Source organism: Pongo abelii, chromosome 6 (assembly GCF_028885655.2).
Source record: "Pongo abelii isolate AG06213 chromosome 6, NHGRI_mPonAbe1-v2.0_pri, whole genome shotgun sequence".
In the NCBI taxonomy this organism is placed as follows: Eukaryota; Metazoa; Chordata; class Mammalia; order Primates; family Hominidae; genus Pongo; species Pongo abelii.
Window position 1 is genome coordinate 136293601 of NC_071991.2, and position 19979 is coordinate 136313579.

The 19979-nt window shown below is 44.6% G+C and overlaps 1 protein-coding gene across 5 annotated transcripts in view; it reads right to left on the reverse strand.

Annotated features, from left to right (window-relative positions):
* KIAA1549 (KIAA1549 ortholog) overlaps window positions 1–19979 on the reverse strand; it is a 282292-nt gene that overhangs the window by 206090 nt on the left and 56223 nt on the right. For 4 of the 5 annotated variants that reach the window (XR_010140939.1, XM_054560668.2, XM_024250070.3 and 1 more), the window contains exons 2-6: window positions 10052–12745; window positions 5713–5801; window positions 4430–4607; window positions 2295–2425; window positions 226–409 (exon numbers count right to left, since the gene is read on the reverse strand). Coding sequence is in view for 4 of the 5 variants with exons in the window: in XM_054560668.2 (XP_054416643.1) it covers window positions 226–409; window positions 2295–2425; window positions 4430–4607; window positions 5713–5801; window positions 10052–12745 (3276 nt within the window). In the remaining variant the exon portion in view is untranslated. The remainder of the gene's footprint in view (window positions 1–225; window positions 410–2294; window positions 2426–4429; window positions 4608–5712; window positions 5802–10051; window positions 12746–19979) is intronic. The other variant, XM_054560669.2, reaches the window with a different exon arrangement.

Sequence of the window (19979 nt, forward strand, 5' to 3'; positions counted from 1 at the left end):
TGGAGCAGTGTATACTGCTCGGGTGATGGGTGCACCAGGATCTCAAAAATCACCACTAAATAACTTACTCGTGCAACCAAATACCATCTGTACCCCAGCATCTTATGGAAAAATAATTTTTAAAAAATCAAGTATTTTAAAAAACTAAAAAAATTTTAAGAAGAGGTCTTCCACCAAAAATGCCCGCCATCACCTCCCCAGCCTGTCCAAGAGGGTCGTACTCACGCTCTGCAATCTGCAGCACTGGGTATCCCAGATAGAAACTGAACTCCACCACACTCAAGTTTCTGAGCAGCTCGCTCACTTCCGACCCATTCAAAAATCCCTGTGTGCTTTTAACCGCAAAAATGATATTCACCGGGCCCCGCCGAGGAGTCACCCTTGAGGAACTGACGGTGATATTCAAGATCTGAAAGAATGAAGTCAGAATAAGCTTCTATAATAAAACATTCTGCTGAAAGCTTAACCATGATTTCTCTCTCACAGGTCCTCTCGCCGATTTTTTTAAAGGAGGTAAAGTTTTTAAAGGAAACATAACTGGCTTTCTAACCTGGTTCCCTTTTGTAAAAGTTTAACTGCTCAGTTTATTGAAAATGTTTCTTACATTAAGTGATGAACTGAGCACATGTACAGCTCCTCCCACCCCAAATCCCACTGAAATAAGAATAAGCTGAACAAAGGGGAATAAATCCACAACAGCACTGAGAATGGAAGAAAACTACAGATTCCGTCAAACCTCTGGGGGATGGAGAAAGGATGGGATCGGACTGATGTAAACCAGAACAGAGAAAGCCAGAATCCAAAACATACACAAGCATGGGCTGCAGCAGAGCCAAGGGCCACGCTCTCCAAGAGGACCAGGAGGGGCTCTGTGGCAGAGAGCAGGAATGAGACCAAGAGCAGGCTACGCAGTGGTAATCAGTATAATTAATTACAAGGCTGTGCCGAAGAACTGAGTGCATTGCCTTCCTCCTCCGTCCTGCCACACCCAGGCCAACAGAGGTGCTAGCAGCAGCCAGGCCCTCACCCAGAACAAGACTGCTCCCTGAGGAAAACAAACTCCTGCCTAAGAAGACTATGGTGGGTCTGGGCCCTAACCAAGAAGGTGGGCAGAGGCTAAGATAACTCCCGTGCACACCAGAGACAAAGAAGGAAAGAAAATGAATGAAAACGCAGCTAGCCCTGCCCTGAGACACACACTAAAGTGCCCCGTCCCCTGGGAAGAGCCTCTTTATCTAGACGCTGGAAGGAGGGTGTTCCCTGTCTGCTTGTCTCTGACCACACACTGCACCCAGAGAGAAGCCCACGCTGACATATTCCGCCCCGGACCCAGTGCTCTGACGAATTTTCCCACCAGGAGATGGAGCTGACGTAGAAAGAGATCCCCACAGCTCAAGGGGAAAGCTGTGCCAGCTACTAAAATGAACAACTTGGTTCTTCATTCCTAACAACAAACCAACAGTCTCCAGATTTACAGAAACTAACAGCACAAAAGCAAAGCACCGAGATCAATACGCAGAGCAAGGACTGCAGAGAAAACAGGAATGACTTAGGAAACAGAAGACACATTTTAACAATTCTAATTAACATCCTCAGAGACTTTTAAGGCGACACTGCATCATCGCAGGAAAGCCTACGATGAAAATGGAGCAAAGAACAATGAACAAAAAGCTTAAAAATTCAATAGAGGGATTGCATAACATAATCGACACAGCTAAGGATTAAATTCATGACTTGGAGGACAACATTTAGTAAATCTGTAAAAACAGAGTAATAAAGAGATGGAAAATATGAGGAAAAAATAAGAAACATGGAAAGTGGATCCAGGAGCACCAAAATCTATTTTAACATCCATTTTGGAAAGAGAGAGGAAAGAATGTAGAGGGAAAAAAATCAAAGAAATATAAAAACATCAGCAGTTTCCATATGATATGTACAACACCCGTTCTTAGTAGCTATATGGAAACAACAGTATGGGTAGGCATTCCCCCACTGGATATTTAGGTTGATACCATTCCTTTCTAGGTAATTCTTGAATTTCCTGAATATGGTCATGTTTCTTCAGCTCACCATATCTGAGATCCCTGGGTATCAGCTACTCTGCAACCCTCAAAGATGCTCAGACTGTGCACGCTATGCCGACCCTACGCCACAGGAATAGATCAATCCCGACTCAGGTAAACTGGGTTTCTGCCACTGGAGGGAATAAGAGTTAAGCACATCTTAAAACAATGTGGAACAATTTCCCCTTCAGGGGCTAAAGCCTTGTGCTCTGCATTCAGTGATATTCTCACCTGCACCGTGAGGTTATACGTTCCCTGGTGGTGTTTTCTCACTTCAAAGAGAGCTGTCATTAGGCCTTTCTCGATGCGCTGGGTGAAGTTGCAGAAGCCAGTATCCACACTCGGAGGCACAAACTGAAGTACTGAAAAGAAAAGCAATCAAAGTCCCACGAATGAGGTGTTTGTGTTTCTGAAGTATTAAGGAATCAAGAGAGAGAAACATAGTATCTAAATCAACTAATTCATCCATAGTATGGGATTAAGTACTGTGATGTGCAATTTCTATGTATTTTCTCACGGAAATGTAAAAAGCAACTTTGCAGTAAATGAAGACATGCGATGTGAAGGTGACTGGTATCATTTTAAAATGAAAAATACCTAAGATTAGAATTTGAGTATCAAAAGACACAATGGATGGAAACATTTCAAACATATATAAATTCATTGTAGATGAATTTTTGAATATTTATGGGTGAAATGACATGATATCTGGCATTGCTTGAAAACACTCTAGTGTCCACAAAAACATTCATGGGGGATAGATGAAACAAAATTGGTGATGTTGATAAATTTTTTTTAAGCTTAACCATGGGTATATGTAGACTTAGTATATTACTCTCTACTTTTTTAAATGTTTGAACATGTCCACAATGAAAAGTTAAATATGATATTTAGAAATTACTGTTAACAGCCAGGTGCAGCGGCTCACACCTGTAATCCCAGCACTTTGGGAGGCTGAGGCGGGCAGATCATTTGAGATCAGGAGTTCAAAACCAGCCTGGCCAACGTGGTGAAACCCCATCTCTACTAAAAATACAAAAATTAGCCGGGCGTGGTGGTGGGTGCCTGTAATCCCAGCCACTTGGGAGGCTCAGGCAGGAGAATTGCTTGAGCCCGGGAGGCAAAGGTTGCAGTGAGCAGAGATCGTGCCATTGCACTCCAGCCTGAGCAACAGAGTAAGACTCCAGCTCCAAAAAAAAGAAAAGAAAAGAAATCACTGTTAACTTCATATACATGTTTAAAGTCTTTATCTTTTAGAGGCTATATAGGCTGAAATATGTGTGGGCGAGATGATACGATGCCTGAGATTTACTTTAAAATAGTGCAAGAGGAGGGGAAGTAGATGGTAGATGGGGGTGTGGCTATAACAAGACTGGCTAGGAACGGAAAAATGGTTGAAGACATATGAGTACACGGTGGTCTGTTAAACTATTCTATGTACTTTTGTATATGCTTGAAATTTCCCATAATTATAAACACTTTTAAAAGTTAAATAATAAGGTCGGGGGTGGTAGCTCACACCCGTAATCCCAGCACTTTGGGAGGCCAAGACAGGAGGATCGCTCGAGCCCAGGAGTTCAAGACCAGTCTGCGCAACTTAGAAAGACCCCATCTCTACAAAACATAATTTTTCTTAAATTCCTTTTTTTTTTTTTTTTTTTGAGATAGCGTCTCACTCTGTTGTCCAAGCTGGAGTGCAGTGGCACGATCTCGTCTCACTGCAGTCTCCACCTCCTGGGTTCAAGTGATTCTCCTGCCCCAGCCACCCAAGTCACTGGGATTACAGGCGTATGCCACCATATCTGGCTAATTTTTGTATTTTTAGTAGAGATGAGGTTTCGCCATGTTGCCCAGGCTCATCTCAAACTCCAGAGCTCAAGTGATCTGCTCGCCTCAGCCTCTCAAAGTGCTGAGATTACAGGCGTGAGCCATCGCACTTGGTCTAATTTTTTTTATTTTTTGTAGAGACAGGGTTTCATCATGCTGTCCTGGCTGGTCTCAAACTCATGAACTCAAGTGATCCATCTGCCTCAGCCTCCCAAAGTGGTGGGACTACAGGTGTAAGCCACCATACCTGGCCTAAAAAAATAATTAAAAAAAAAAATTAGCCACGCATGGTGGTATACACTTTTAGTCCTAACTACTCAGGAGGCTGAGGCAGGAGGATTGTTCGAGCTCAAGGGTTCAAAGCTACAGTGAGCTATAATCACACCACTGCATTCCTGCCTGGGTGACAGAGTGAGATCCTGTCTCTAAAAATCATCATCATAATAATAAATTCTGAAAATGATTTCCAATATTTTAGAAATATAAAAAAAAATGAAATTCTTTTCACAAATAAAAACAACTATGCTGAGCTGTCTCACCTGTTTGAACTTGGAACCTGGACTCTGGCACAAGGAAAGAAGGTTTCACAGACAGGATTAAAGGAGTCTGGTCACGCACAAGCTTACTGTTTATAAGCACATTTATGACGGATATTGCCGTGTAAACGAAAGGACCGGATGTTACCAGAAAAGTGAAGTCAGTAAATAGTTCATAAACCTAGGGAAATAAGAAATACAAAGACAATTCAAACTTAAAGGAAGTTGTGTTAGATACAAAAATAAAAAATTATAAACTAAAAAAACTGGTAGTTTCGAATGAAGGGGTAGTGCATCAAGGATAATCAAAATTTTATTTTAGTTACTGCTTTTACTCTCTGCCAATCTTTGCAAAAACAGCACAAAATTATGAGAGCAGCAAGAAAAAACAGTCAGAAATATGAACTGAATAATGAGTTATAGGGCATTCAAGCTGTTTGTTGTATTTAAAACACATAGAAGGGGGTACTTATCCTACTGAGCAGCACTGTACAAAATAAATATGCAATTTAAAAATTTCTAGTGGTCACATTAAAAAACATAAGAACAGGTGAAATTAATTTTAAATACATTTTACATTTAAATACATTTAGATATATTAAATACATAATATATCTAAAATATCATTTCAACATGAAGTCAATACAAAACACTATTAATGAGATATTCTACACTCCTTTCTTCACTGCATTTTTCAAGTCTGGTATGTATTTTCCACCCACAGCCCATCTCGGTTTGGACGAGCCCCATTTCACTGCTGCATCGCCACACGTGGGGCACGGTTCTGGTTCCGGATGGCTCTGCTCTAGATGGACTGTGGCTTTCTGGAATCATTGAGGAGAAGTGGCACCGGCATGGGATCCAGTCTAAAAGATTTGGATCTCCATCTCTATCCTACCAAATGTCCAGAAAGAGGCACCTGTACTCACTCTAACGTCTAATTTAAACATGAATCCAAGTCCTCTCATGTGAATCAAGGGAAGTAAAATCACGAAGGCTGTCACCTCAGACTGCTGCCTCTGGTCTGAGAGCCCTTTGTTCCAACTCTGCCAACACATCCCCCCAAAGGACTAACCCTGACCTCATGTGGGATCAGGAAAGACCTCCTCGATGCAGTGACGGTGGAGTGGAGATCCAGAGGATGAGCAGGAGTTAACCGGGAATAGACAGGAGGGAAGAGACGAAAGAGAATGATTCCATGGCCGTAATCAGCTGCCTCTAACCTGGGGCTCTCACATCAGCCCCAGTCGCACCAGACATCACACTCCTGAGCCGCCAGGACTCACCTTCAGTTCCACGGCACGGTTGAAGTGAATCCTCAGTACTTCTTTGATTGCTGTAATGATGTACTCCTGCACAGCTCTTCTGGCCAGCACTGCAAATGAAAGCAAACCACCAAATGCGTTTTCATGTCATTATGAATAACAAACACATCAGACTTCTGGACCCCAGCACTGTGCCAAAATGTGTTAGCAGCTCCAAAAGTCTTTATGTAAAATAAAGGCCAGACCAAGACAGAACAGGGGTTAAGGATCTAGTTGCTGCTAACTACCTGGAGAAGAACAGCAGTGGGGACCTTGAAGATACCAGGTCAACTCTGCATAGCATCAGCTCAACACACTAAGAAAACCCTCTTTGCCCCAGATAGGTTAGATCAGGAATCAGCAGTGATGACCCAGCCGTGGGACAAGGAGCTTCCAGTTCTCATTTTCACCTGGACAAATTCCAGGCTGTCTCTTGGCTATGTCCCTGACAACAAAACATGAGGCTTTAAAAGCTCTCAGAAGGAATATTTTTCTTTGCTTTTCAAGACAGAGTCCCGCTCTGTCGCCCAGGCTGGAGTGCAGTGGCGCAATCTCAGCTCACTGCAAGCTCTGCCTCCCGGGTTCATGCCATTCTCCTGCCTCAGCCTCCCAAGTAGCTGGGACTACAGGCGCCCGCCACCACGCCCGGCTAATTTTTTGTATTTTTAGTAGAGACGGGGTTTCACCGTGTTAGCCAGGATGGTCTCGATCTCCTGACCTCGTGATCCACCCGCCTCGGCCTCCCAAAGTGCTGGGATTACAGACGTGAGCCACCGCACCTGGCCAGAAGTAACATTTTTAAAGGCCTTAAGATGTTACTCAACAAAAACAGATGACATCTTCCTCTGTAAAATGAGGTCTCCTACCCCAATGTTTCAAGGCAAAGGTGAAGACTTTTTACCACTAATCATGGGGAAAAACGAATTCCACAATTCCCATATACTAAAATTTTATGTAGGAAATAAAATATTTCTCATAACCAAAGTCTAGTTCTGTTTAACTGTTTTCATATTTTAAAAGTTCCATTTAAAAATCTATACTAACAAGTAAGCCTGTCTCTCAGTATTTAGTAAGTGTGTTCTTCTTTTTCCTATTTTTTCTCTCCTCTTCTGTCAACTTCCCATTATGCAAAATTAGAATACACTTGATATTATCATTGTTTTCCATTTCCTGATTTTAATTTTTTAAAGTGGAGACAGAATCACTCTGTATTCTTCATTCTTTAAAACACAAATGTTTAAGTTATATTTGATTGTTTTTTTCTAGAAATCAGTGATCTGAATTTTTTTTAAAGGTGGGCAGGGGCTCCTTTTTTAGTTTATGAGACCATTGGAACAAATCCACAGCCCCAAGCCACCTTGCTGAGTCACCCCAGCGGCCAACTCTGCATGGCCCACATAGGCTCCAAGTGGGTTGGACTATGCCATAGATCTGAAAGGGAAAGATAAAATGAGTAGGAAGGAAAAGGGGAAGAGTGGAAAGAAGGAAAGATGCCTTATTTAAGGAAGGAAACGAAGAGGGAAGGAGAAATGAGGGAGGAGGGAGACAGGAAGGAGGAGGGGACAGAAAAGGAGGAGGGAGGGAGAAGAGGGGGAAGGAAAGAAGGAAGGAAGGGAGGGAGGGAGGGAGGCAAGAGCTAAACTTGGGGGAAACAGAGAAACAATGGGAAGTCAGAAACAGAAAACCCCTAAAGAGGAAAGCAGGAAGAACACATTGTAAGCAGCCCCACACAGCTAAAGACATCATCGGTCTAAATGCCACTCTGCAAAGTCCCCACAGCCACCACTATGACCTCCACTTTCTCCAGGGAATCTGAGAAAGCTATAAAACTGCAACATTAGGATATGAGGACACCAGTCTTTGGGAAAAGGGATCATCAGCAAACAAATATCTTACAGATCTTTTGCTAAATGAATGTTTCCCAGAGCTAAGAGAAGAGAGGTGACAGAGACTTCCAGAGGCAGCGAAGGGTCAGAAAGGCCCTCGGTGGAAGCGCGGCTCACGCCTCCCAGGGCGCGTGCAGGCAAGTGCTTCCTCCGCCATCGCAGACCCCCAGCACCCAGAGGGGCTCTGCTTTATCATCACAGAGCACACAGGAAGAATCCTTTCAGGGGTACGCAGAGTCACCTCAATCCCCTCGTCGCACTCTCTCACTAACGGATAACTATGAAAAGGACAGCAAGGTCCAATCTAAGCAAAGGTGAGAAATGAGCCAACACTTCCTCTGAGTCAAAGGTATCACCGGGAACAAAAATGGCACTTATCTCCGCTAAAAGACACAATTTAACAGCATGAACACTTACACACAACCCTGGACATTTACAGAAACTGTTCAAGTGTACTTACAATGGCTGAATTTTACTCCAAAAAGCTCTTAAAAATACATCGATACCTAATAAAGGCACCAAATGTCATTAAGTGTATACCACATATGAAAGTTAAATCCAGCTATGAGGACTCCTAAAGAAGCTTTCAGTAACTCTTTAAATAAGCTGCTTACAACTGACCACTTTGTAACAATTTTGTACCTACTTTGTAATAATTTTGTAAGAAGGAAGAAAAGTATTATGAGCATGAGAAACTCTTTTCCCTCCTCCCTGGACTGCTCTAATCTTGAGATTCAAGTTCATGATTTTGTTCCAACCACATTTCCAAGAATAATTACCTGCTCCTCCCATCACAATGCCTAATCTCCAGCCATGATGACTGTCTCCTCCCCCAGAAGACACTTTCTCTTCATCCCCAGATGACAACATTCTACTTTTCCTTTTTTGGGAATCTCCAATTTCACATTCTTCCAAACCTGTCTCTGATTATCCCAAATAGCCACTCTTGGAGAACTCCACAGTAACCGCTATTACTCTGTGGCTCAGTACCGTCCTCCTAGGCCCTGAGCGGCTCACAGGAGGGCTGTGTCTTACCCATCTGTATATCGCTAGAAGCTTCCAGAAGCACCTCACACATACTAGGTGCTCAATCATTACTTGTCATGTGGAATAACGAATGTTTCCCTTTGGCGTGTGGGGAGCAAAAGCTGTCCTGGCCTCATTCTCCAAAGCCATTCCCACTGGTACGGTGTTGATCACTGACACGCACCTGCCATCAGGATCCTCGCTCCCACCTGCTCAGAGGGATGTGGCACTGTCACAGTGAGCAGAGGCTCCCAGCAACCCCGACCACAGAGAGGAAAATACTCAGCGTGTTCTCCTCCTTCTCCCCCTTCCACATTCTCTGCTCCTCTCCTTCCTAGTCCACTCCACCCCACTCCTCCTCTACCTCTTCTGCCGTTTTCATCCCCTTTTTCATTTGTCCTCCACTCCTACCAAAATCAAAACAGAGGACAGGCTGCTCGTCGCCACCAGGCTGTGGTTCAGCACACAGTCATGGCCCTCGAGACCACACACACCTGTCATGTCTCATGGGGAAAAATGCAGAGACCCTGACCAAGCGGGCCACCGTCACGGGACATGACCCTTGAAATCAGTCTACCTGTCAGGCATGCCCTCAGGTGGGCGCCAGCTCCACGCGGCCACAGCAGCCATGCAACTGCAAGGGAAGCTGCTAGCCAGTCTGCTAGCAACCCAGGCTGCGGTGGGGAGTAGACCAAAGGCTGACACTGGATTCAGAGGATATTTAGTCACTCAACTCTTCTTTCCTCGGGACCCAAGTAGCATTTACAGGGACCTATGAGAGCAAAGAGTCACTTTACTTTTCTTTCCTCGGGACCCAAGGAGCATTTACAGGGACCTAGGAGAGCAAAGTGCAGTCTCCTTTCAAGGAAAAGTAAGAAGAGTAAATGAGTAAGAAATTGCAAGGGTTGCCCTTACACAGTTGCCCAACTCATTGCTTGAATTAAACAAAAAAGTATTTTGTTTAAACTATGTCATCCATGCACCTACTGGGTTATGGTAGGACAAAGATCCTACCAAGAACTTCCAAGGCTTGTTTAGTTCTTGTATTTGTTCTAATATTTATTCTCCTTGTGACTGCTGACTAATATGCATCATCCCGTGCCTGCCTCTGACGTACTAGGCAGGGGCTGAGTGTTCTGCAGGGACTAATGCATTTACATCTGAACAACAGCCCAATGAAGCAGGTTTAACTAAGCTCCTTGTTTAATGGGTGAGGTAGCAGACGATTAGAAAGGATAAATAACTGTCCTGAGAACTCGCAGGAGGTAAGCGTAGGAGTGCTACCTGGGAGTTAACTGAGCCCAGCGCCTCTGCTCTTAACCATGAAGCTCCAAGCCTCACAGGCACTGCACACAAGCTCCTTAGAAAGATCGCCCACCCCACAGAGGCAGCAGGAAGCTGGGCCTTACCAGTTGTGATCAGATAGGCATCGGGGACTGTGATATCACAAACATATGGCGGCTTGGCGGTGGCCAGTGTTGGTGTGTCGACTGTTGCTTCGAGAGTGAAGGCGGTCACGGGACGCAGGGACGGCAGGGGAGGAGCAGCACTGCTCTCTGGGGGGCTCTGACTTGCGGCGTCGCTCATCAGGGTGGAGTCGAGGGGACCACCAGTGGCAGCACCAGTGCTGGTTGTGCTCACTTCCGTGGAGGTGTTCAGTGGCACCTCGGTGGGTGTGAGTGATAGGCCCACGACGGTCAGCTCTGTGGGCAGAGGGAAGGGGGTTGCTTCAGAAACAAACGAGGATCCTGATGGCAGGTACGCGTCAGTGATTAACACCGTACCAGTGGGAATGGCTTTGGAGAAAGAGTCCAGGACAGACACGTGACCGTCTAGAGCACTGATTTGGTCGTCAGGAGGTGTCAGAGTTGAGAACAAAGAAGACTCAGTTAAAATGGGTGTTGTGTGGACAGTGGTCAATGGTGATGTTGCTTGAATCGCGGCAGTCAAAATGTCAAAAGACTCAGAGCTGGGGGGCACCAGTGCGGTGACTGCGGATTCATGGGAAATGAGTGAAGACTCAAGATAGGAGGTAGTTTCAGTGAAAGCTGAGGTAAAATGAGCTTCTGAATCCGTCAGTGAAACCATAGACGCTTCAACAAACTTGAGAGACTCAGAAGGGAAGCTTGACCATGGTGACACCTCAGAACGGCTAGGTAGCAAAGTGATGGTGTTTAAAGGCAGCTCGGAACTTGGCTGGAGCTGCGAAAACTCAAGATTTGTGGAACTGGGAAGAGACAGCTGAGATGACTGCAGATCACTAGAGTCAAACAATGTAAATGTCTCAACCAAGGTAGAAAAAGACTGAGATGTGAAGGGGAACAAGTCACTCGGCATCAGAGACAGAGACGCAGGTGCTTCCGAAGGCGAAGAGATGGAGCCACTGAGTTCCAGCGGGGGTGTTGAGAAAAAGCTGGATGCAAAATCCAAAGCACCTCCGGGTTTATGCTCAGAAAAACTGGAACGTTCTTGGTCAGAGAAAAGTGAAGACTCCACTGAAGGAACCAGACTATAAGGCGTAAAAACACTCGGGTCTCTGATGGCAAGCGACGGTGTGTTTTTGTTTGCTATGACAGAGAAAGATGAGTCAAGAAGAATGCTGGTGATGACTGAGAAAAATGCAGTGGTCACGCTGGATGGCGTCACTTGGGTTTCAGCAACAGACAAGGAGCCAGCAGTAGAATCAAGTGATGCCGGCACAGACAGGCGACTGTGGGCAGGGAGAACCTGTGTGATTGTAACACTACTCATATCCACCTCGGCAGAAATGCCAACACTCGTCTCTGAGATTTCCATGGATCTAGAAGAAAGTGGGACCATAGGTCTGGAGGGGAAAAGCGTATTAAATACTTGAGGATCTTCTTCAAATTCAGAGAAGTCTGCTACGACGCTACTCACTAGGGAGATGCTGCTTTCTTCCAGCACAGTCATGGACAGAGTCTCGGCACCATCCCCTGATCCCACGTCTTTCTCCATGAGGCTCGTGGCCACAACTTGCTGAGGTGAAGGCACAGTGCAGGCCGCGCACCAAGTGTATGGTCTGAATGAGGACACTGGGCTCAGGATATGAGTGTTGTCCACAGGACCGGGGAGGGCTGAATTGCTATGCAATTCGGATGTTTTGCTGGAGTCGCTAGGGAGAAAGGGGTTAGATGAAACATCAGTTGGTGAAGCAGAGAAGGACACAAATGCAAGAGGAGTTGAAAGCAATGGAGAATGTGTCCTGCTGAATGCAAGGGCTGCATGCGATGCAGTCACAGTAGGGTATGTTCTTGGAGAGATGGTTTCTTGTAGGCTTTTACTCAACACGGTGGTCACATCGGTGTATCTGTCTGCACTTGTGGCCCAAACCTCCTCTGGAGGCTGTGAGACCTCCCCCAAGGAGGGAAACGGTATAGTAATGCCATCGCCTAATGGCTGTGGCATTAAAGACCGGGAGCTAAAAAAAAGGGTGGTTTCCACACCCTCTGTTAGGGAAGCCACAATCTCTGGCAGAGTCCTGCTTGATAAATGACTGTAAGCATCAGTAGGATAAAGCACCAAATTCCTGCCAGGAGTTGGAACGATGCCCTCAGAGGTGCGAAAAGCTGACCGAAAGGTGTGGAAATGACTGGCGGACTCAGCATATGCCGCTGGTTGTCGCGTTGTGTTCTGCCAGCCCGATGTCACTTCTTCATCTTGTAAAGAAACCATGGGTAATGATGGAGTGAGCACAGGTTCTAACGCTTCCCCGGGCAGCCCTGGTGGGCTGACTGTGATATACTGTATTGGAGAAACCATCCGTGGAGTGGTCCAGTGGGTATCTGGCAGAAAGTTATCCATCTCATCGTCATCGACAGCCACCTCATTACTCGTCACTGACATGTAAGTTGCCACAAAGATGCTGTGATCTGCTGTACTTTCAGTCTGTTTTCCTTGGTTAAAAAAGGCTGTATCAAAAGTAGTGGCAGATGGCGGGGCTGTGACATGGAGAGGACTGCTGTGCTGGGACCCGGGAGCAGTTTCTGTTAAGGCCACTTGTGCAGCGCTGTGCCCGGTGCTTTTCTTCAGCACGAGCTCCATGGAGTATAAAGAAAGGTTGTGCTGTTCCGGAGAGAGCTCATCTATCAAGAAAATCAGAGCTGGGTTAGTGCAATGCATTGGAAGTCACACAGCTAACGTTTTGTTTCAGGCATGAGAATTCACTCATTCAGCAAACATCCATTCACCATAAATATCCATGAATCACCGTCAGAAGTTAAACAGCTAGTTGGAAACCAGAAATGGACAGAATTACCATCAGGACAATATCTGCAAATATTCCTAAACTTGGGCACTGTTTTTACCTAAGCTGTGTATGTGTGGGGGTGGGGATGGCATATTTACATAGCTTTTCCCACAGAACCGTAGGATACTGGAAACAGAGGAGGCTGTTTAGTCCATTTTCTCTCATTTATGACATAAGGAAAGAAAGGTTTCCAGAAGGTAAATAAATCAATTATAAGACCACCCAGACAGAGTGGAGTTGGAATCTGAATATAAGGCTTCCTTGACTCCAAAGCCTGTGTGTTTTCTCTTCGGTGATAGGAGCTGGCTGCTATGAGAAATGAACACGACAACTCATTGCATCTCTCACTACCCAAGTAAGAGAGCTCCCCAGTTCCTCAGCTGTGCTCCCCAACACAGTTGCTGAGGCTTCCACACGAAGGCCCCAGGCTTCCTGCAGCCTCAGCTTTCACCATTTCCTGCCCCACTCTCAGGCCTTCCCAGCTATGCTCTGGCACCTGCAGTGCCCCAAACCCAAACACTCTCTGGCCTCCATGGCTGGGCACATTCTCACCCCCACCTGGAATGCCCCTCCCCAGCTCTCTCTATGGATGGCTCCTCTCACCCCCGCCTGGAATGCCCTATCCTGGCTCTCTATATGGATGGCTCCTCTCACCCCCGCCTGGAATGCCCTTCCCCAGCTCTCTATAAGGATGGCTCCTTCTGGCCCTTCAGATGCAGCACAGATATGAGCTTCATCCTCGATGCTCTGAAGCTGGATTCGCGCCTCTCCCTAGGCTTCTCCCTGTCCTTAGCATGCCCACTGAAATGAACTATCTGATCACTAGATTCTGGGCTTCCTAAGGACAGGCATTGTTTACCTGTCTCCCCAGTGCCTAGCACAGTAAATGATCTATAGTAGGAGCTCAACTGACATCAGTTTGATTGATGGATGAATGAATGAATGAATGAATGGAATCCAAGGATACCAACTTCTGACAGGAGCCAACATTATCCCATCATCCATTCAAACTTTTGTATTCCTTTACTTGTGACTGCTGTCATTATCATTTAGTAAGTTGAGGCCTCTCCACCAGTAATTCAGGTATAATGTAGCCTAGAGAAACAGGACAAGTGATAGCCCAGCCACTGATGAACAGGGCCCAGGGACTGTCCCTCCGCAGCCCAGGCTGGGAACTGAGCAACTATCAAAATCCATAACAACACCTCGTTTCTCTAATCCCAACAGTCTATCAGAACATACCTGTGTGAAACGGTATAAGGATAGTCTTGAACTCACTCTCTTTTTTTAAGTAAGTCATTTCTATTCTATTTCTAGCAATATGGCAGACTAGAGATCTTGAAACTCTCTACTTCAGAACATTTAAGATTGCTTAATAAATGTTTAAAAACCATCTTCTACGTGACTGGATGGCCTGCAAGACAGTAAGGGGAACGTGCTGAATCAAGGAATAAAACAGGAGCTGCACAAGGGCAGTGACTGGGGACCCGAGGCAGGTACTGGACCAGCTGGCCTGCTGTTTAGGCCACAACGGAGCTGAGGGACAAGTGTTAGCCTAGATAAGGAAAGAACCCAACTGAAGACCATTTTCCAAAAGTGGAGCCCCAGGAAGTGTCATAATCTCAGGGAAAGAGTGAGTTAGGAAGAAAAATATCCACTTTTCAGAAGACAGCAAAAACAAGTATCGGCTTCTAATAGTGTCCAACTTGAGAACACCTTGGACTGACTTTCTCTTTTCCCTGTTGAACTCTCCTAAGTCTTTCACTTCTGTTCCTCAGGATCATGTCCTAGAATAAAATATGCACATAAACCCATGTCTCAGACTTTGCTTTCTGGGGGAAAACCCAGGTTAAGACACTGCTATGGCTTATGTATTATGTGCTCCCAATATTCCTATGTTGAAATCCCAGGATCTCACAATATGACCATATTCAGAAACAGGGTCAGTGTAGATGTAATTGGCTGAGATGCGGTCATACTGAAGTAGGGTGGGTCCCTCATCTAATATACTGGTGACTGTATAAAAGGTGGAAATTTGGGCCAGGCGCGGTGGCTCAGGCCTGTAATCCCAGCACTTTGGGAGGCCGAGGAGGGCGGATCCTGAGGTCAGGAGTTCGAGTCCAGCCTGGCCAACATGGCAAAACCCCATCTCCACTAAAAATACAAAAATTAGCCGGGTGGGGTGGCACACACTTGTCATCCCAGCTACTCAGGAGGCTGAGGCAAGAGAATCGCTTGAACCCAGGAGGCGGAGGGTTCAGTGAGCCGAGATCGCACCACTGCACTCCAGCCTGGGAGACAAAGTGAGACTTCGTCTCAAAAAAAAATAAAAATAAAAAAAGGCAGAAATTTGGACACAGACATACACAGAAGGAGAACACCAGGTGAAGATGAAGGCAGAGATCATGACGATGCATCTACAAGTCAAGGAACAGCAAAGATTGACAGCAAATCACCGGCAGCTAGGGGACAGCCCTGAAGCAGATTCTCCCTCACAGGCTTCAGAAGGAAGCCACCCTTGAACTCGGACTTCTAGCCTCCAGAACGGTGAGACAATCAATTTTCTGCTGTTTAAGCCAAACAAGGGAAAAGTATATGTCTCAGCTCTGACTTTGTATAGCTATTGTACGAAACATCGTCCAAGTGTGGAACCTATACTACTTGTATAGTCCTAAGAACTGTATGCTTAGAGTCATAATTTAAAGTGGACCAGGTCTCCAGCGCCTGTCAGAAACTAACATAAATCACACCCAGAAGAACACACTCACAGTCTGGTTTCAAAGTATTCCTGCAGCTAGAGTTGCAGAGCACAGAAGTAAAAATTATAAAATACGTCGGAAAGCAAAGTACCATGAACAAAAGTCAAGAGAAATCCCATGAAGAAAGTATTTTTTAAAAAGGCCAACTAAATTGAATCAGATCTATAAAGACTTTAGATATTGGAATTATGAGACCCATTTTTTAAGGTTATATTTAATTCATTTAAAATAATAAAGACTGAAAACATGAGTAATGAGCAAGAGACTATAAAAGTTGGCCAGAAATATTTTTAAAACATTTAGAAATAAAAGTTTTATAATTAATAAATTTTAAACTCAATATACATGTAAAACAGCAATTTAGACAGAGCTGAAGCAAGATTTAGTGAACTGGGGGACAGGTCTGAAGAAATTACTCAGAAAAGGACACAGGGAAACAAAGAAATGTGAAATATTAAAAAAAGTTAAGAGACACAGAAGACAGAATAAGACAGTCCAACATACATTTGATCAAAGTTTTAGGAAAAAAATAAAATAGAATAGGGTAGATACAATATTCAAAGACACAGTGCTAAGAATTTGCCAAAATTAGTAAGAGAAACGAACCATTCAATTCAGAAAGACCAAAAAATCCCAAGGAGGGTGAATTAAAAAAAAAAAAAAACCCAAACCTATACACATGATGATACCATAGACCAAAGACAAAAGAGAAATTGTAAAAGCAGTCAGAGAATAAGGAAACAGCAACTAAACTTAAGCAAAAATAACTGCCTGACAGAATTAGAAGCCAGGTGACAATGAAACAAAATCCTCAAGTGCTGAGAGAAACTCTCTGACATCTCAGAGGTGAATAACCAGGAAGAATCTCTATCAAGACATTTTCAGCTTAACAGTGGTTATACCAAAAGAAGACCCACAGTAAATGAGCTTCTAAATAAGGATAACCTTCAAAAAGAAAGGTTATTGTCTCAGCAGGAAGATCTGAGAATAGAGAATAAATGATAAACATACGGCCAGACGTGGTGGCTCACACCTGTAATCCCAGCACTTTGGGAGGCCAAGGCAGGTGGATCACCTGAGGTCAGGAGTTCGAGACCAGCTTGGCCAATATGGTGAAACCCTGTCTCTACTAAAAATAAAAAATTAGCTGGGTGTGGTGGCATGCACCTGTAGTCCCAGCCACTCGAGAGGCTGAGGCAGGAGAATCACATGAACCCGGGAGGTGGAGAATGCGGTGAGCTGAGATTGTGCCATTGCACTCCAGCCTGGGCAACAGAGCAAGACTCCATTTCAAAAAGAAAAAAAAAGATAAATATATGGTTAAATCTAAACAAATACTGATGGTATAAATGAACAGTAATACTCCTATGTAATTTATGAGTTTACAAAAGACGTATTATACGGAATTAAAAGTTATGCATAGAAGCTATAAGAGGGACAGGGACAGCCAGAGGTATTGTTGACTCACTAGCAGAGATGGAGATCAAGAGTTAAGACAAAATTCTGTGAATAGATTTTTGTTTCTACATACCAAAATTTGTAAATAATATTAAGTGCCATAGATAAAATATTTCTAGCTGGTTCTCCTAGCATCTGAAAGTCACCAACTTAAACCATATATAAAATGCTTAAAGGGTTATATTCCTTTCTCTATCATGAATTTTTAAAATGAATAAATAATACAAGGATTTTTTTAATCGATATTTTAAGTTGTTTCATAGCAATATTATACAGCATTTGTTGTCTTCCATACAACCTGGCTGTAGGATTCCTTGCCTAAGTGCTTGTGTTACTTACCTGTCACATCCCAAGCACAGGTAAAAGAAAACACAATACTTATTATGACCACAGTAAAATAGCAGCTGTTCTTTTCTTTTTTTTTGATGTTCTTTTCTACAATGAAGGCTTACAAGTTATAAATGTAAGAAGTAATAAAATCACGGTTCTGTCAAATTGTGTATCATATAAATCTGAATGTTTTCCTAAGGATAAATCATTTTATGTGTCTGTTTTAAAACTGCTATGATATAATTTGTTTTGAAATATTACATCTGAACAAGGAGCAAGTTCCCTTTTAAAACAAATCACAAATGCATTTGGAAGTGAACTGAAAGATTGCAAGAGATAAAATAACCAAGAAGAGCAACGTTTAATGGCTAATTTATGAACCTGGGTATCTGATGCAAGCTAGAATTAAATCAACTAGGCCTTCTAAGGACAGGGAACGGGGAAGGCAAAGTGGCCAAAGGGACAAAAAAATTCTCCTGACTAGAAAATGACGGGAACAAAAACTTCGTATTAAGAAATGGAAGGCATGCCAAGCTGGGATGCTTTTTTTTCTTTCTTTCTCTCTGCCAAGCCCCAGGAGGGACAAAGCAACTGCAATGCCAAAGGGAATCACTTCTGCAGTTAACTCAGGAGGAGACCAGAAAACCCAGGCGAGTCTCTCTCACAGCATAAAAGGCGTCAGGGACTCTAATTTCAAGCCCTGGAGATCAATTTTCAAGCTCTAAAGCATAGGTTCACAAAAGAGAGAAAGGTTCTCTCTTGGATGACAGAGAAAGGAAAGGGGTTGGGGTGAGACGGGTGCTTCTCAGACTGTGACGTCCGCCTGAATGACGCTGGACCCTGGACTCCTGCACCGCTCCCAGCTGACCCGGGCGTGCCACCCACTCCAAGTAGCCAGTGCTGAGGCCTCTTCTCCATTTAGGCAGCAAACCCTTGTCACTGGGAGCCTACCAGGCACCTGCACCTCACCCTGGCCAGGTTCTGGCCATGCTGGACGTCACAGCAGGAAACTGCCCTGTGCTCTCACCGCCAGGCCACACCAATTCCATGATTATACAGTAGGGAGGAAGAGGCCCAGCTGTCTCCAACACTTGTCTGTTTCAGACTCTCACAAGCAAGACGAAGTGGTACCCTTACATTTTTTTTAAGTCATGTTTTTCTATCTGGAAATCTCCCTGAACCATAGTAGTCAATCATGGAATTATGTACTTTTCAAGCTTAATAGATCCTTTAAGACCTAGGCCAATCCCTCATGGTGCAAATAAAGCTCAAAATAGCACCCCGGGGGGCCAACACAGGAAGAGGCAGGTTCCTGCCTTCCCAGGGGCTGAAGGCTCTTCATACCACACCGTGTTCTGTCAAATCAAGCCACCAAATTAAAGTTGTTGGCAAGGAAATTTAGTTAAAAAACATGCTAAATGGCCAGGTGCTAGTGGCTCACCCCTATAATCCAAGCATTCTGGTAGGCCGAAGCAGGAGGCGGGAGGCAAGCGAATGGTTTGAGCCCTGGAGTTCGCCAGTCTGGACAACGTGGTGAAACCCCATCTCTACAAAAAATCAAAAATTAGCTGAGCATAGTGGCAACCACCTGTAGTCCCAGCTACTTGAGAGGCTGAGGTGGGAGGATCACTTGAGCCCAGGAGGTGGAGGTTGCAGTGAGCTGAGACTGTGCCACTGCACTCCAGCCTGGGCAACAGAGCCAGACCCTGTCTCGAAAAGAAAAAAAAAAAAAAGACTAAACTATGTTAGAGTACAATTGAGTTGAAAGCACTTGCTAAATTCTGTTACTAAAACTTATGGGCAGGCACACGTTTTGGACTCTGAAGCCCCGCAGTCCACCTGGGGACAGCTCACAGCTGCAGGCATAGATGCTGGGAAAACACCTCCTCCTCTGAGGGCTGGCCTGGGAGGCCCAAGGGACAGCAGTGTCAAGTGTCTCTAAAGAGCTTTTATCCAGACAGAAACATTACTTTTGCTTCTTTGCTAAATTGTGGAGTTTCTAAAACATGATGAGTCATCTCAAGTCTCTGTGGCTATGAAATCTACTACAAAACAAGGGCTCCTGGCCCCCAGGATTTCTAAGAGTTTACAAACAAAAGCAGTTGGTCATTAAACCACTCCCCAACTTCGCAAATCTCCAGCAACTTTTTCCTTTTTCTTTTTCTTTTTTTTTTTTTTTGAGACACGTTTTGTTGTGTCACCCAGGCTGGAGTGCAGAGGTGCAATCTCGGCTCACTGCAACCTCTGCCTCTTAGGTTCACACGATTTGTGCCTCAGCCTCCAGAGCAGCTGAGATTCCAGGCGCCCACCACCACACCCAGCCACTTTTTGTATTTTTAGTAGACATGGGGTTTCACCATGTTGGCCAGACTGGCCTCAAACTCCCTACCTCAAGTGATCTGTCTGTCTCAGTCTCCCAAAGTGCTGGGATTACAGGCATGAGCCACCGCGCCTGGCCAACGTTTTATTCTTCTTCCAGTTCTCAGGTTGTCCTAGGCAGATTTTCAGTGCCGTTACAAAAAC